This window comes from Blennius ocellaris (genome assembly GCF_963422515.1).
Source record: "Blennius ocellaris genome assembly, chromosome: 3".
Taxonomy (NCBI): domain Eukaryota; kingdom Metazoa; phylum Chordata; class Actinopteri; order Blenniiformes; family Blenniidae; genus Blennius; species Blennius ocellaris.
The window spans coordinates 5,978,436-5,996,829 of NC_137652.1; the positions used below are offsets into that span (position 1 = coordinate 5,978,436).

The 18,394-nt window shown below is 46.3% G+C and overlaps 1 protein-coding gene across 2 annotated transcripts in view; it reads right to left on the minus strand.

Moving 5' to 3' along the window:
• Positions 1-989: 989 nt before the first annotated feature.
• Positions 990-18,394, minus strand: part of fat1a (FAT atypical cadherin 1a) — a 78,349-nt gene continuing 60,944 nt past the window's right edge. Inside the window, exons 15-29 of one of the 2 annotated variants that reach the window (XM_080520408.1) lie at positions 17,930-18,144; positions 16,488-16,625; positions 16,145-16,288; positions 13,833-14,030; positions 12,602-13,195; positions 11,977-12,199; positions 11,767-11,898; positions 11,489-11,646; positions 9,529-9,997; positions 8,792-8,945; positions 8,492-8,602; positions 7,541-8,184; positions 6,323-6,460; positions 4,177-4,212; positions 990-2,628 (exon numbers count right to left, since the gene is read on the minus strand). In XM_080520408.1, coding sequence (XP_080376534.1) covers positions 1,967-2,628; positions 4,177-4,212; positions 6,323-6,460; positions 7,541-8,184; positions 8,492-8,602; positions 8,792-8,945; positions 9,529-9,997; positions 11,489-11,646; positions 11,767-11,898; positions 11,977-12,199; positions 12,602-13,195; positions 13,833-14,030; positions 16,145-16,288; positions 16,488-16,625; positions 17,930-18,144 — 4,016 coding nt within the window. In that variant the 3' untranslated portion in view covers positions 990-1,966. The remainder of the gene's footprint in view (positions 2,629-4,176; positions 4,213-6,322; positions 6,461-7,540; positions 8,185-8,491; positions 8,603-8,791; positions 8,946-9,528; positions 9,998-11,488; positions 11,647-11,766; positions 11,899-11,976; positions 12,200-12,601; positions 13,196-13,832; positions 14,031-16,144; positions 16,289-16,487; positions 16,626-17,929; positions 18,145-18,394) is intronic. The other variant, XM_080520409.1, reaches the window with a different exon arrangement.

Sequence of the window (18,394 nt, forward strand, 5' to 3'; positions counted from 1 at the left end):
ATTAACTTCATGTGTCATAAGGTTGTGAGATATCTGCTCATCAAGTATGACTGTACCAATGCACAAGTCTGTTGATACCCTCTGAAAGTTCAGCATCGCAATGCGCTCCAGACCTGTGCTGCATTCACTCTTGGAGCTGCGTCACTTCTGAGAATTAAATGTGAACTTCCATCTCTCACAGCTGTCACAGAAGTCCTTCAAACGCCTCTTGAAGAGGAGCAGATTCTTGCCGAGTCTGCTGGTGGGGAGGCGACAGGACTCATGGGGGGGGTCATGGGGTCACCAAAGCTGCAGGTCTCATGACAACACGAATGCTGACGTAAAATTTGTATGCCGATCCAACTGGAGTCAAAAACCAGACCAGCGCTTCAAGCGAATAAGAAGCAGGCAGCTCTGCTTGTCAGGGTTGATTTTCTCCACTAATATCCAAAAACGGCCCAGGTGGTGGTGACAGACTGTGGCAGGTCTACTGCAAAGACAATGAGTGTGATAACGCTTCCTATCCCCACAAAAAAACCTTGTTTTTGTCCCTGTCAAATTATAATTTGGTCTTTTTGATAGACGACAGATGATAGTTATTGAATAATGGGAAGTGTTTACCGAAATGGATATTGTTTTCAAAGCATTGCAAAACTTTTCTGAAACTCAGAACGCATGCATTTTCAGTTGAAAAATTTTGTGAATCTCCAATTCCATTTCTGGCTTCCTGTGATTGGTTTGCATGTTCTCACAAGGTATTCATGGTTTTGTGGGTTCACAGTGAAGAAAAAAAAAATGCATGTGAAGTTAATCTGTTGCTGTGAACATGAGCATGTGTTTCTTTGTTTGGTTACCTGACCAGTGTAAACCCTGCCTTCACCCAATATGAACAGTTATCAACTTCACTGACTCACGACTTTGAACTGAACAAAGACACAACGGAGGTGGTTGGACTAAGTCCTTAATCAATGTGTGAATATCAGAGGAAATAAACACAAACAGAATTTGAGTATTTTTTAGGAATAATTTATTGCCAGTAGGAAAGCGTGAGCTTGTGGCAGTATTCAATAAAAACCTTAACAAGACCATAGCATTGCTCAGACACACACAGACACCTGAAAAAGTCACGTGTCCATGGATAACTCTGCACTATAAATATATTGGGTCCCATTTTCTTGGTGGAAAAATAAAGAGGTTCCAAAGTCAAAATGTACAAACAAACGAAGAAAGAAAAAAAAAAAGAAAGAAAAAAAAACACAATAATATGCAGTCGTTCATTGAAGACCCTTTTTGAAATGAGCAAGAGACGATAAACTTTACGAGTACACTGTGTTCGGAAAAGCCACGCTCTTTTCTCTTTATGACTTTTTTTTTTTTACGTTTCTTTTTTTCAGTGAATGTAAGCACAGTAAGGCTGATAATGTCACACCATTTAACTCTTTTTTTGTCGAAAATAAAAGCATAGAATATCTACAAAACCTAGTAAACTTTGAAATCAAAACTGTACATTGAAATTTACACTGAACATGAGGACTTGTATAAAAACGTTTTGCTTGGTTTCTTAAAAACAAAAAGGATATTGTTACGATATAATCTTTTATTGTTATTTTCTCATGATGCTTTCATTTTTTTTTTTTTTCTCCTGTTGTACACTGAAATGTTGATCCTTCACACAATCCACTTACTGTGTGTGATGACAGTCACTTAAAGCAATGGCACCGCCAACTCATCGGGGCAGGAGTTGGACCGAGGAGACGCGAAGAGGCCGCGGAGTCACTCCTGCGGCTTCTTTGGGCCGTCTCAGCCGAATGGCCGTCACAACCAGTCTCAACAACCCCTGTGTGTTTACACATCTTTTAGTGTGTGCGTGTGTGTACGTGTGTGTGTGTGTGTGTGTGTGTGTGTGTGCGGGTGTGCGTGTGTGCGTGTATTGTATGATGGGGAAAGGTGTAGCTGTGGGTTCAGGCACTTTTGTTTGGATCCAGTGTCAGACTTCAGTGTGCTGTTGGGAGTCCAGCGTCGGGATGACCAGCCGCTCGAAGTGGCCTTCGTCGCTGCTCTCGTAGTCGCTGATCATGACCTCGGACTCCTCGCAGCACGCCGACATGTCCGAGCACGAGGCTGTGGACGTGTACAGAGACATGGACATGTTGTCCAGGGCTGACGAATCAAAGTCCCGGCTGCACCCCAAAGGGAAGGCCCCTCTGTAGCCGCCCGCGCCCATGGTGGAAGCCGGGGTGATGGTGGCGGAGGTGGAACTGGCGCCCGGCCCGTCCGTATCGCCGCCGTCACTCGGGTAGGAGTGGTGAGGCAGATACTGGTTAAGGCTGTAGAGCTGGGGCAGGGCCGGGCGCTGCCGGACGCCGCCTGGACCGGCCGCCGGCAGGTCCAAGTCTCTGCCGAGGGGCCGCAGCGTGTCGCCGTACTCCGGCAGAGGTGGCGGCGGCAGGTCGTCGTTGGCGGGGAAGTCCTCTGGCGGCGGAGGGAAATCACTCTCGATATCAAAGCCGCCGGGATAGTAATCGGTGTCGATGGCACTCGGGTCGCTGTACAGAGGAGCGGGTGACTCCACAACCTCATACTGAGGGAACTCCTGGATTCCAGGAAGTTGAACACTTGGCATCCAATCAGATGTGTCCCAGTGATATCCTGTGGGAAGACGACGACACAAACACACAGTCAGGACTGTGTGGCGAAGCTCATTCATTCGCATTCACCAAATATTGCCATGTTAATGTTAAAAACCCACACCATGCAAGGGGAACACAGGTCAGGGTTACGCAAACACAAGGCTGCACACTCAACTTCACAATGGTTTGTCAACAGATTCTTAACATACTGAAGACACTCGTCAAACAAACTTGAAAAAAAAATTAATAAATGAAGAAAAACCACACATATTCCATTCGGCACCGGCAGACGCTCTTTCTGTAGTTGTATTTTCAGGGACAGCAATTTGGTCGACACAAAACTAGATGTGATATTAACTGATCATTCTGTGACAAACTAATTTGTTCTTATATTCCAAAGTTTCCCGTTTTGTTGAAAGTTATCCAATTTAAGCACTTTTTATCTATGAGAATGATTATTTTCCATGCGATGAATGATTACAATGTGTATTCATTGACACAAATCTGAATTAACGACTGACTGATAACATTTTGGGAAAACTCTCAGCAAAAGATCTCCATCTACCATTTTAAGGGCATGAAAGGAATCCTATACGTTTGGTTTTGAGCACTTAGAAGATGGGGAGGAAGCTCAACACTATATTTGAACATCTGTGCAGAAAACAGTAAATGAACCTTAAGACTGAACACTTAAGATGATGACCAGAACAATTTTCACGTTTATAATTTCTTCTTATTCTGTCATGATGTATGGAAAACTGGCATGGACACACACGGACACACATACACGCACGCACTCACGCACAAAAACATGATAGACCAGGAATACGGTTAGTCACGGAGCAACGACTTTTTTTCATATTACACAATGTGGTCACAGCGCCAAAGCCATGCAATCAGGATATTTTTGGGATCTTAACATAAACCACACACAAAAACTAAGGAAATCTGTGTTTGGTAGAGTAAGTGTAACAATGCTTCCTGGCAGCAAATTTCACACCTATTTTTCCTTTTGTGAGGACTATGCATTTGTGGAATGAGTACTTGGGTTGCACCTATAAAAAAAAAAAGTGTTTTCTCTGTCGATGTCAAACAGTATTCATCCCACAAATGCAAAATCTTTACAAATGTGGAGCCCTTTAATAAAACATACTGTGTAAGATTTATTACTAAGAAGCATAGTAATATCAAATAATCTACCAAACACACATTTCCTTACCTTTCCTGTTTAGTTTAATCTATGACGATACGGCCTCTGCTGGGTGCAGTGACACACCAGCTGTGGAGGTTTGGCCTCTGGGACGTTTGAGTTAGTGGTTACAGCCGTGTTTCTCAGCCCTGGCGCTTGATGCGTCGTCCCCCTGCTCCAGCACACCTGATTACAACCACAGATCGCCTTCAAGCTCCAGAGAAGCCTGGAAGCTGCCCGTCGCTGGTGTCAGGTGTGCTGGAACGCCCGAGCCACACGAGAGGCAGGGGACGAGTCTCCAGTGCCGGGGCTGAGACCCACTGAGGGCGGGAACACCAGCGAACACCAGGCACACAAAGATGAATAAGGAAACGTCACCTCTTGGGTTCTTGAGATCATGAGCCAAAAAAGACTCTTATAAGGCGAAGAAGGAAAGGGAGAGAAAGAGAAAGTCATTAAAACCTGACAGGAAGGAACAATCGGTCCAGAACATGAGTGAAAATGAGGACAGCGGTGTGGTGAAGGGCAAGTAATGAGGGCAACGGCGGCAGGTAAATTAACTCACAACAGGTTTGCCATTTTCTTAAACAGACTTGTTGACATGTGTAATCAAAAGTTGGGAGGGATCAATAACAAGGCTGGAAGGCAACATTTAAGGAGCCTGGTTAAGTCAGCATTTGCATATCTTTTTAATTAGCAGGCTGGATGTGAGGAGGGGGAGACGTCAGGGTTGGATGAGGCTTGTCAGTGTAAGATAATGGCAGCTGGTTCTAAAAAACAAAACAAAAAAAAACCTACACATCACGACAGCGAGGACAAGCACTGGCAGATGGAAGCTGGAAGAGGTACCTTCTCCTTCCACCGTGTCAACAACAGAGTTGACAAGGTGGATTACTGTCACTATGGAGGCTTGTGAACGGCAGGGGAGGAGGGAGAGTGGGCGGAAGAGACTGAGCATTAGAGAAAATGCCTTTAATATTTGGAAAGAAAGAGAAATTAAAAAAAAAAACAAACATGAAACACAAGATGGTGGGAGTGATGCCAACGCAAGCAGCACGACCGCGGACATCGTCGTCCTTGGTTGTAAAGACACATTTGTTTTTGTCGCTTCTGCATTATAACGTCTGAGGGGGTTTAATGGCTGGGCACAAGACAATGACGGGAGGTGGGGGGAGGGGGGCGACTGGATTCGTTTGTGCCAGATAACACACACAACAACATACTGGGATGCTAGCGGGTGCCGTTGACGGTACAGATGGAAGAATCAGTGATATTCCCCAGCGATATGAGCGCATTTCCCAGGGAGGGGCGAGCGCTGTGAGTTTTGAAAATAAACTGAGGAGGACGGCGGCGGGAGGGACAAGATTTCACTTGTTCCGAGCAAATTCCAATTGTAATTCAAATTGAGCTCGAGCCTCATTTTCAGAGGGAAAAGTCGAAGGTTTGATGACTTATGAGCAGAACAGTCCCAATGACAACAGAGGGTAATCAAGTGTAATATGGAGGCGAAATGAGGAAAAACATAAAATAAAATGCATGTATACCCCTGTGATATTCTCCTTGATGTTTGCTTTAAACATCCTTTCGTATCTACGTTTTCTTTTGGGTGGGGGAAAAAACAGAGACAAACAAAAAAAGAAAAAGGAGAAGAAAAGGCATGCTGGTAAATAAACAAAAAGTAAAAAGAACGTCAAAATGAACATAGCAATGACAGCGGCTGTTTGAGAAAGTCCTCAAACTCCCTTTTGAAGGTGAACTCAGGTAAAACTGGGAGCGACCGAAACAAAACGGGGTCGGGATGTTTTGCCTTTGACAAAATAATCTCTGGAGAATCCCACAGTGTGCAGCACTGCGATTGCTTCCGTCTGTACCGGTAGTGATCGAGGACTTACAGGCCGGACCCCCCCCCCTTATTTAAAACCGTGTTCTGGATCTGTGGACTGATTTGATCCATATGGGAGCTGAGGCCCCGCAGCAAAAAGAAAGAGAGAAGAAGACATGACCCTTGAGCCACTGGTGGGCCGCCCGCTCCGAGCATGCAGAGAAGAAATGTTAGCATTTAAAATCAACAAGGCAGACGTGACACTTCCAAAGACCTGCAGGCTGATCGCGTGAAACAATTCAAGATAGCTGTTCACAAACATCCCAAAATTACATCGATTACCATTGATTTACATGTTAGAAAATGCAATGCTGTCTTGTTAGCTAAATTCATGGGTTTTCAAAGTAGGGGAGGATTGACACCCCCCCCAACCCACCCCATCCCCCATCTCTCAACTATTATGCTGCAAATAGTCAACAACTGTGAGGACATAAAGGCAATTAAAAGCAGAACAAATACTTTACTAAATATGTTTTATTGTGCATTCATTATCGAGACTTCTTCCGAAAAAAAAAACTAAAATGGAATCGAATAAATAATACGAGACAAAGGCCTGACCATGACCCTCACTTTGAAAACCCCTTGTTTTTCTTTTTCAAATGCCAAAACCCCCCCCCCAGCAGATTTGACCCTTGAGCGTACCGTTATCGTCGCAGGACTCGGACTGGAAGGAGCTGAGCGACTGGACCTCTGACATGCTGCCTCGGGTGTTGTAGGGATGACAGGCGCTCTCCTCCACCGGCTTCTTGGTCAGGCACGAGTCCAAATCCACCACTTTGGCTAGAAGAAGAAGCGCAGCCGGATCTTAGTGCAAGCAGTCCAACAATCAATTGGCTGAATGACGCAAGTCTCACTGAACCAAATCTACTTTTAAAGACCTTGAGTTCCCAGGTCAATTGCTTGTGAGGCGTGAATCAGATACATGCCAATAAAGTGTCCAGATTGCATTTAAAATAGTCAAATTGGTGTTTAACTAAAGGTCGTTCCGCTGCTGGAAGAGGTAAATGCCGTCACACATCAAACCGTGCAACAGTTTCACAGAGATTAAGTAAAAAAAAAAAAAAAAAAAAAAAACTTTTAAGAGCAGAGTTTAGTAACACTTGCCTTTCCTGGAAAGACTAACGTCATTTTGTACAAATTACAGAGAAAGCGGCCGTTGCCACCTCGTGGTCGAAAACTTTTGGTTCATATCCAAGCCGAACCAGGCCTGTATAATATATATATATATATAGTGCAGTAATAAAAAGGTATTTTACGACCTTGATTACCAGACTGATGGTTTCATCTGGAGTGAAAGTTAACCAAATCAGTCATTACTGAGATCATTAAACAGACATCCTGAAAACATCCAGCTGACACAGCGACGTATGTAAAGCACCTATGTGACTGCATTTTAAATAAAAAATGTTGGAGTTTCTGTGACAAGAAACTGTGATCAGTCAATAATCATTATTCTGATCTTTGGATACACCGCTGAACCTTGAACAGGCCTTACGATACATTTACATGTTTAATAAGAAGGTTTAATTGTTTCACTCCCATTTCTTAAACCCCACATTCTCTCTCGTTGCTTAAGAATGTGCTTTCACTTCTTTGCACTAATTTTGAAATTGCTTTTATTGAAAGGTTACACAAAGTTTTTATTGGTTGCCCCAACTGGGATGAAAGAATGCTTTATGAGGCCCCTGAAGTAAAATCACTCCGACACTGAGCCTTGTGCGTGTACGCATGTGCAGCGTTCTAATGTTGAAGGCACCCAGTGAGCCATGTTCCCACAGTAAACACACATCTGCTTGTTAAATGTAGTCATTACCCACTGTGAAGCAGTGAGAAAAAGCTGTTTCTGGGTGCAAAACTCACTGTCATAATCGTAGTCCCAGTTGGGCTTCTGGATGGAGTCGCTGTCTGAGACGGAGTTGGAGGGGGGAGGGGGAGGGAGGTTGGGCGCCACGCTGCACACGGCCAGCGTCTTGCGGTGTCCGTGCACAGAATCCGGGTTGAAGGTGCTGAACTCGGGGTGCTCCGGGATGGCCGAGCCCTCGAAGGAGTTCCTGTCCAGGTTGTTCCTCGAGTCGCTGGGAATGCTGGGAGTGTAGGAGATGGGGCGCACTGGCACCTGGGGCGGGATGTCCGAGTAGATGTTCTTGTTGAGCTTGGCATCGAAGTAAGGCCTCTGGAGGAAGGAGTGGGGCACGTTGGAGCTGCCGGGGCGCTTGTCGTCGTCGTCGCTCTTGGACCGGCCATGGCAGGCCCTCTTGCGGATGATGATGAAGAGGAGGACCAGTATGAAGATGCTGGACACGAAGACCACGATTCCGATCACCTCCTCCAGGCCGATGTTCCAGGAAGTGGAGACGAACTCGTTGCGGACTTCGGCCCGGAGCTCGCACACCTGACCATTGAAGCCCAGTGAGCAGTTGCACTTGTAAGAGCCGTACGTGTTCTGGCACTGGCCGCCGTTGGCACACGGGTTCTTGGTGCACTCGTCGATGTCACTCAGACACCTAAACACAGTGAGGGAATCCAGTGAGGAAGGACGCGAGATGAAAATATCAAAACTTACAGGATGCATTTTTTCTTGCAAGGTTTAACTGTATATTCATCAGGTGTGTGAGTGGAGCAAATTTAAATTCAGCAATAGTCAAAGTTTGTCACGAGTGACAAACTATTCCTTTCTACACAAACATCCAATTTGTAAAAAAACTAAGACGAAGAGAAAAGCTTTACATTGACAACGAATGAGAGCCTTCACTTTCTGGAAACGTATTAAAAGTAACATTTTATTCACTGAATCCACTAAAAGTGACATACCGGTCCCCCTGGAAGCCTGGTTCACACTCACACACCGGACCGTCCAGGCTGTCGATGCACTTGCCGCTGTTTTTACACGGGTTGTCCCTGCAGTAAGGCCCCAGCTGGCACCTGCAAACCAAATCATTGTAAAAGCTCAGGAAATGCGCGAATACCTCATTTCTGGACCTATTTTCTACCCCCCCCCTCCCAAAAAAAAACTACTTTGCAAATGCCATCTCTCATCACAATTCATGCGGACTCATTTCTTTAGCAATTGCATCAGCGCTGCATGCGGTCGTTCACGAAGCACTGGTGTACCTCTGTCCTGAGTACTGCCCTCTGCACTGGCAGTAGAAGTCATCTGCGCGAGGCACGCAGGTGCCGCCGTACAGGCAGGGGTTGGATGCACAGGGGCTTATTGCGATCTCGCAGTGTGTGCCCATGAAGGAGGCGGGACACTTGCAGAAGTAGCCTGCGGGATTCAGAGAGAAGCAGAGTGACACAGAGCAGGTGTGCGTTATTTTTTTGTGAGTCTCAATTCCACAGCAATGAATTGACAGATGAACACCCCCCCCCACCCCCCCACCCCCAAGTAAGCTGCTGTTTTTTTTTAGAAGCTAAAAACATCATCCATGTTTTACAAAAAGCCTTCTGCTAATGGTAAAAATAAATAACACCTCCCCTTTCGAACCACTCGCAGGTTTCTAATATGAAACAGATGTAGGAGTGTTGAGCTTGCACCAACAGCAAACAGCAATAACTGCAAATGAACATACGGTGAGAACACACGAGGGAAAAAAAGTCAGGGTGAATTATGATAAAACATACTTAAACCGCTGAGTAAATGAAAACGATAGGCCTGACTTTGACAGCGAAAAGCCTGGTTCTCCTCTTCAGATGGAAAATGCATCCCACTCCTACTAACAAGCAACAGCAGCTCGGGAGCAACATACTGCCAGAAGGTTTGATATGAACTGTGTAACGCAAGAAGACGCCCAGGAAATAGTCCAAGCAGAGAGGAAATGTAACTGTAATCCAAGTCAGATATCTCATACCTCCATTAGGCAGCGACGTGCAGCTCCCTCCGTTGGTACAGGGGTTGCTGGAGCAGCTCTCGGCAGGTGCGAGGGCGCAGCCCGGAGAGACGTCCACGATGTCCTCCAGCACGGCGTGAGCCCGCTGCGCCCTGGTGTTGAGGGGCAGCTCCTGGCCGTTCAGCGCAATGGCTTCCATGCAGCCGCGGAGCCCATTGGTGATGGGCAGGCTGCGGCCGTGGCGAGCGGAGGCGTGCTGGCGGACGTGGCCGCCGAAGTAAATGCTGTTGTCCAGGTTGAGGGTGCGCAGCGTTCCCGGCGCCGTGCCCGAGGCGGCGTGCACCCGGTCCAGCACCAGTTTGGCGTAGTTTCCGTCCACCTCCAGCAAAACAGAGTGCCACTCGCCATCGTTGACCTGAGCGCTGTGGACTGACACCAGGCCGGGGCCGCTGCCGCAGTCAAACTTGTACTGAAGGCGGCCGTTCACGATCTGATTTGAAGACACACGGGGGAAGAAAACTTGGATGAAATCAGTTTTTTTTTGTTAACCGTTCAGATGTTTCATTTTTCACTAGATGTTCTGGGTAGCTGCTCGTAGGTTAATGCTGATCAGAGATTAGAGAATTAATAGCCATCTTTTTCTTCCGCTTTGCGATAAACAGAGAGATGGGCGGTGGTTCTCTTTGCACAAGGAGGTTTCCAAATGAAAAGGGCAAACTTGCATTGTTTTGTCTGTTTGTGTAACTGACAATAGCTGGGAGTCAATGAATTATTACGCAGAATGAAAACACTCTCCATCTCTGTGTAAATGGGTGAAACTCACATTACTGAGGACGTTATCAAATCTTTTGGAAAATGCAAATATAATGCGTTTCCATTCTATCATCATGTAAATGGGGCTGTAAAAAATCCTGAGGTTCAATGAGCATTCTTATGAACACCAGAGATCTCATACACAATCCTTAAAAACTGTAGTTTTATACCTTTTTCTCTATGACTTTTCAGTGACATAATGCCAGAGTTGGCAGCATATCCGCCCCTAAAAATTAGCAAGTCATATTTGTTATTTTTTTTAATGAATTCGTGCAGTAGGTTTACTTTGTGATTGCTACTCTTCAGGGGCCGACTGTAATAATGTTCATCATGCCAGAGGCTCCTGTACACACATCCCCACCCCACCACAACTGGTGCATGATCTGATCAAGGGATGGATTAAAAAATCTCAGTTTCATTCAGGACTCGGAGCCTTTATGGGCAGAGTTTGCATGTTGCCTTTGCATGAGTGGGTTTATCTTTGGGTTTCCTCCCACAAATGAAGACTAAATTTCAAGTAGGCGTGAACGTGAATTCAGGACTGATGACGTGCCCAGGATCTCGCATTTTGTCCATTGTCGGGTGGTAATGGCTTGAGCACCATCCATCCATCCATCGCTAAAGATTAGTGGTATAAACTGTTGATACAAACACAAACTGGAGACATTGAAAGCTGTACAAGGCAGCCTGATAAACAAAATCTGTCTCGTACCCAGCTGGGCTTTTCAATTCCAGTCTGGCTTTTCAGGCTGCTACACCAGACGAGACGAGAAAAGGAATGTGTGGAAAACTGCTGTATGTTACCCTCCCACTACTAAAATAGCTCCAGTTTGTGTGTTTGTTTTTTTTCTTTTCTTTTTTGACCCACCACCACATTCCCATCGGCCCTCATGTGAAAGGAGTTTTAAAGGGACTCTTCTGAACCCTGCAGCACAGTTGCTTGGTAGAAACTACCAGCTGGTCTCCAGGGACTGCGGGTCAGATCTATGTTAAGCTCTTCTGATTTAGAAAAGCTGGGCATTAATGCAGAGCTGAGAAATGAAAATTCTGATTGAATTGTTTTCACACGCACACGCACACGCACACACACACACACACACACACACACACACACACACACACACACACACACACACACACACACACACACACACACGCGCACACCAACCTCCAGGATGCTGTAGTCCGTCCCTTTAGCGTACATGACAGTGGCATGGCTGGAAAAGGTCCTGAGCCTCAGAGAAAGTTTCATCAACTCTTTGTTCTCGTTCTCCATCAGATGGTACTTCACATAGCCGCTTCCGCTGAACGTCAGTGATTGGCCGTCTGAAGAGGAGTGGCACGGACAGAAAGCAGTGTAAATATACACAACCACACACTGACCACTGGCTTCTGAGCAAGTAACGGTAAATCAAACAATTCAAGGTCGCAGATATCGAGTCTTACCGGAACATTTTCCCTTTTTGCCTTCAGGACACACACAACTGTACACGGTATCTCGAGGATCCGCCACGCAGTCCATGCCCTCCGGACAGGGACTGCTCTCACACAGGTTGTTCAGCACAGGACATCTGCCTCCTAAATAGCAAAAATAATTCCACTTGAGCAACCTCCCCACAGAACATGAAGTGTGAAGTGTGTGAGGTGTGCCGGTACCTTCACACTGGCAGGTGGCTGTCCTCTGGTGCCGCGGCGTCACGAAGCTGAGGCGGGCCGTGCTGTAGGTGGACATGCTGTTTTTGACCAGCGAGACCACTTCGTCGCAGAAGTGCAGTGGGCAGTCTAGGCCCGCGCAGAGCTTCTGCACCACGCGCACGATGCGGACGCCCGTCATCTCCTCAATCACGGCGGCGGAGGAGTTCAGCTTACGGAAGACGACCTGGGGGAAATTGAAACATGAATACCAAGCAACTCCATTTTAATGGGATTAGCACTGAAAATGAGGACTCCGCTAATCCACAGAAAATTAATCAACTGTTTTGATAAGTGATGAATGCTTAAAGATGTTTAAAGGGTAGAGCTGGAAGAAAAGAGGTAACTAATCAATTAGCCGAATTAAGAGGAGACCATTTTGATACTCTTTTCATGCAGCTTTGTGTTATTACAAAGTTTCTGCTCTACAAGTCTGGAAATAAAATGTGTGCTGGATCATGATTTCACAAGGGATTAATAGTGTTGGATTTTAGTCAATTTGAGCAATATTTGACACTTCTGAATGACTCTACTTTGCACAAGCTGTAAGTCGTCAGTAAGTCTTTATCTTTAATTCATGAGGCCTTACCTCCTGGGATTGATAGGGGCTGCCCGATCTCTCCAGGGTCAGCAGGACATCCAGGTCTCCATGCTCTGAAGGCTGCAGGCTTACAAGCTGCACCTCACTCCTCCTCACCCCGGCTATGTTTCTGAGGGCTCGCTGGAAATTGCGCCAGTAGTCCCCAACGAATTCCTCAGGGGCGATGTTAGCGAAGCGCACAGCAATGGAGTTGTCCAGGGCCTGACGGGCCACTTGCCGGACGTGCACGGTGACATCGGCGGGCGTGGTGAAGCGCCCGTCGGTCACGGTCACATTCAGAGGGTAGTGACCAACGTCCAGCGGCCGCAGGGCGATCACTTTGCCGTCAGAGGCTGAGACCGAAAACAAAGCGGCGCCGTCGCCTGTGGATGAGGAGGACGGGGCGAGGCTATAGGTGAGGGTGTCGTAGACATCTTGGTCGGTGGCGTGGATCTTTCCCAGGACGCCCCCGGGGTATTCGTCACCAGCCGTGGACACAAAGATGTCAAGCGGAAGAACAGCCGGAGGGTAAACGCTCTCCTCGATTATTCGCACACTAATGAAGGCAGTGGAGAAGAGCTGAGGTTTCCCGCTGTCCGACACCTGAATGTGAGGGAAGGAAACACAACTTTAATCTTATTACCTTTTTTCCAACAGCAGAGGGCAATCAAGCTCTTGCACTATTCATATCCCACTCTGACAGTGCCGGCATGCTGTATGTACATTAGATATTAAAGCCAGCCAAATGTTTATAAGATATTTCAGTCACACTTTCAGAGAGCTGGTCATCGCTTCTGCAAGAAAATACACGATGACTCAAGAGCAAGTGTGCATCTTGTGTGTAACAAGACATCGCACTTACATTTCATTTCCCATCTGCCCACACATTTTTTCTCTCTCTCTTCTTTCCTCCTGAGGTGACACGTGATCAAACCAAATCAAAGCAAATGTCTTATTTAAGCTGCTCCTGCGAGAAGCACTGGTATGCAGCAGCTTCCCCGTATTTTAATTCAACTTCTCATGTGGAAATGCTTTGCAAGGCTTCAAGCTACTAAACATTTGGGAGATTCAGAGAGTAGAAATGCTGAGAGGAGGGCTGACTAGATTGGGAAACGAGTAAGCATGGCAGAAAAGGTGCAGGCAGGCGAACGGAGGAGGGCAAATAGCTCAGGTCACTCTGGCTTGACGGCTAAATCAATACACCCCTCAATGCAGGTTTCTCATTGGCTCCGTGACTCACCTGTGCTTGAAGTAGGTACTGTTCTTTACTTTTCCTTCTCAATGCTCCCGCTGCCAACAGAGCTCCCTGCTGATTGATGTGGAAGGCATCGCCCTCGTTCCCATCCACGATGGCAAACGTGAAGGGCGGCCCGTTGTGAGAGGCGTCGCGGTCAGTTACAGTGAGGTGAAGGATGCTGGCGCCCTGTGGTCGATTCTCCTGCACGACACGACAGAGGTGTGTTCTTTAATATTTGCGACAAGACGAGGCAGTTTCTTCACTGAGCTGTTCAATCACTAATGTGTTTAAGGGGATTTGTACTCGCGCAACACTGCGGAGCCAGAACAACGATTGGCTGACGCTGATACCTTTTAACCGCAAACAGAAAACCTTCAATCTATTTATAAATAAGACACAAAAGTAATGGAGCACAGAGTATCTCCACCAGTAAACAAGATTTTACAGCGAAAGTATGAGATTTGCACATCAAAATCCCAGCGACTTCCGTTGTTGCTTGAGTTCCCCTCTTATGGCAGCGCCAGGTCGAAATTTTGCACAACCCTTTGAAAAATGTCACAGTGCCTAAAAAAAACCCTTCCATTTTTTTTGGGGGGGGGACCCTGTGTAATTTTTGGAATCGAACGCAGTGCTGCAGAGTAAGTGTGACAGTGACAATCGCACACTGGTGTGCAGCAAAACACTCACACCGGGATGTGTAACAACTGCCTTGCACTGAAACGCCTGTAAAATGTGAGACTTCATTGTGAAACCCCACCTTTTGCTTTGAGAGAAATGAAGCACCAACAGTGAAGAAAGTAGCTCAAAAAACAAACAAACACATACTTCTGTCTCCTTTTGTAAACTTTGACCAATTCTTCTTCAGAGGTTCCTTTCCCTGGTTGGCAACCATGCAAATGGCATGCTATGCCCCCCCCATGTCATCAGAGTCAGTAACCATGGAAACGTGATGCTGATATATTTGGATTAGCACAGTCAAAATAGGTGTGTGTGTGTGTGTGTGTGTGTGTGTGTGCGTGTGTGTGTGTGTGTGTGTGTGTGTGTGTGTGTGTGTGTGTGTGTTTTCTGATGTTCTGCTGACCTGTCCAGGGTGTTAACTGCATGGATGGTTATGCTCTTCGGTTTAAGACACTTTGTATTTTGACAATCATGATTGACAAACTAAGATTATAAAGGATCAAAAGTTTGTGTTTAACACAGTTTGGATTAAATTAGCGGGGGGGGGGGGGGATGACCAACTCCCATGTACCTGTACGTCACGGTCAGAATGGTGCGAACAAGCTCAACAGACGATAATTAAGTTGTCATCAGCACGTTGTGTGTGAGCAGGAGAAACCTCATTGTGGTTTGTGGTGTTTGTGAGCTGCCCTTGACCAGCAGCTTGTCCACACTGAAGCTCCTGATGAGCAACAGTGGAAAGAGACTATCACTATTATTGTCAGTGCTTTGTCTGTCCCTGAATGGGCTTCAGATCTCGCCTTTCTGTTGACTCTTTGAAATCCCCACTCAAAACTCCCTTTCATTCTTTCGTGTTCAAAAAAAACAACAACAAAAAAAACAAAAAACAAACTACTGATCTTCCTTGTGGATTTGTACAGTATGTGGATGCTCTGTGTGTGTTTTGTCCCATTTTCCCATTTTGGTTGGATGTTGTACTGTACTTTGATCAGTACTCCACGGTAGGTAAAACAAGACGAATCACGAGGCAGAATGATGTTTCATTGTGAAGTGTTGACGCTGTTTGCAGTGTGTGCCATGCCTCAACACGGCATCTCTTCAAATTCTCTCTCTCTCTCTTTTTTTTTTTTACAATTTTATAAAAAAGAGATGAATCTTGAAAACTAATCGTCTCCCACCCTACCTTTAGAAATTGTTTTTTTTGGTCTCCAAAAATGAAATGCAGGTGAATCTGTTTATCATTCCGCATTCTCTTCCCTACAGCGCTTTCCTCCACTTCAGGTTTTATCAGCTTAGTATCTTACACGGTCCCACTCTCCCTCTCTCCTGCTTTACAGTCCTTTGCTTCTGCCCCTAATCTGCATTTTCATACTTAAGATGCAGCGACTGCCTTTCAATTCTGTTGCCTTCCCCCTCTTCTTCCCCTCTCCTTACCTCTGTTCCAGCTCCATCCTCCTACTTGCTCCTTGACATTCCAGTCGCACGCTCTCCTATTATTTCCTCCTGTTAATCCCTCTCTCGGTGTCCACAGCAACCCTGCCCCGCACCTCCCTCCTCTCCTTTCGTCCTCTTCATCTACTTTATTCTCGCTCCGCCTCTTATCAGTCAGTAGCACTGACCCCTTATATCCCTCTCACCTGAATGATGAGGCTGTAGTTGGCCTGGGAGAAAAGAGGCGGGTTATCATTGACGTCCGAAATGTCAATGTTGATCGCCGTGGTGCTGGAAAGCGAGGGCACCCCGTTGTCGGAGGCCACCACCGTCAACGTGTACCCAGAGGTCTGACAGGGAAGAGAAAGAGGAGAATTACCATACATAGGCGCTGGTGCTTTTGTAAGCAATAACGCAATGGAGATCGGTAAACAAGCCTCCCTATTAGGCCTGACATGACTCTGATTGGATTCTGCATAGACTGCAATTAGTTCCTTGGATTAAACTGTATGTGAACAGTCAGCATTGTGTCCTGCTCTTCTCTCTTACCCTCTCTCGGTCCAGCTGGCGGGCGACTTTAAGCTCTCCTCTGACCGGATCGATGGTGAAGGGGCTGCCGTGGTTTCCGTCCACAATGGAGTATCGCACATGGTCATAAGAAGGCCCGTCTAAATCCTCAGCCACCACCTTTGAGCCAATCAAACATTACAACCATCAATCAATCAATAACACATTCTTCAAAACAAAGTCATATGACATAAATCTGATATCACAGGCTCTGAAAACCTATTCGGTCACTCAGTTTTTTCCAAAGATCAATTACTTTCTAAATGAAGAAGTCACATATGTGGTAAATGTAAACAGAGATCTTTCTATGTCACAAGAAGAGACATCGTGATTGCTTGTGTTTTATGTGAGATGACACAGTGTGCCGCTGCCATGAGTCACTTCCTGTCTTAGTACCCATTTTCCCAGCGAGTACTTTTATCCTTCTACCTGTGATGGATATGCCACCCGTGTTCTTTCCATTTGGACTTTCTTTTTTGTTCAAGCAATATATTTTATTTTATTACCCATGCGTCTACGTCTAGGCTCTTTCTCCTGAAACTATCATGCGGCACCGCTGACAAACAGAGCTATCTTTTTGTTTTACCTGAGCATCATCTTTTGGATTCTCGGTCTCGGTTAGATATGAAGACTATGAAGTACGATGGTGAAAATAGCCTAACATGCTCAGCATCACACAGATGTCAGCAACCTAATGTGTCTTCCATTAGACCTCAAGCACATGTGCACACATAAAGCTACACACAGGACACACAGAAAGTCTTAAAACCACCAACTGTCACATATTGAGAGGGATCCCTGGGGAAATCAGCAGACAGTAAAGATTTATAAGGATGAGGGAATGGCAGATATTAAAATCTAATTTTCTGATGGATAATTTTTCTCGAGGTACATTAGACACACAGATAAAATGGCCGTAAGCAGTGGGAGGTTTTTTTTTTTATGAGGCGAGGGAAAGGGGGTTGGGCTGCCAAGGCAGAGAGAAATGGATGCGGGTGAAAATTGATTCACAAAAGGTAGAGAATGCCTTATCAAGGATGGGAGCTTAATGAGTCAAGTGTCTTTTAATTAAAGTTTGAGCATGTGTGTCAGATAGTGCACGGGAACAGGCGTGCAGTGAGCATGAAGAGCATCGGTCCTAATTTAGCTGCTCCACCAGATGGTGATTTGCCACAGGTGCAGATATGCGATGGTGTATTCAGTGAGTAATGGGCAGCGAAGGAGGAGAAGCTATGAGGGAGTGAACCAACGGCTGAGTGAGAAGGTGAAGCGAGTGACAGATTTAGCTGGAGGGAAGCGAAGCGCGGGGGATAAAATATGTCTCGCCCCGCATGCAGTCTTATCGTAATTATGGCTTATTTCCCCACAACAAGCACCCGCTGTACACAAATATCTCCCGTTAGCAGGCTGTTTTGCATTCTCACCGCCAACACGGTCTTCCCCAGCTCCGCGTCCTCGCTGACGACGGCTGTGTACACGTCCTGGCTGAAGACGGGCCTGTTGTCGTTGACATCAGTCAGGTTGACGTTCACAGTCGCCATGTCGCTGAGCGGCGGCGAGCCGCCATCTGTGGCCTCGACGGTGATGTAGTATTCATGGGAGGCTTCGTAGTCCAACGGCTCAATCACGAAGATGTCACCTGAGGACGAAGACACAGCAAGAATAGATGCAGGCGTACTTTGCAGTCAGCGGTGAAATTTCTTCTTTTACTCAACCACATTTTCCTCAACACAAATATATTTCGCAGAGGGGTCACTGTCATATATTTTGTACTTCTACATTCAAACATTTAAAGCTCAAATGCCCCTTGAACCGCGATCCATCCGTCATCCGTCACTGACGCTCATTTGACAGCCAAAGATCAGGCCTGCCTGAGGCACACCGTCTTA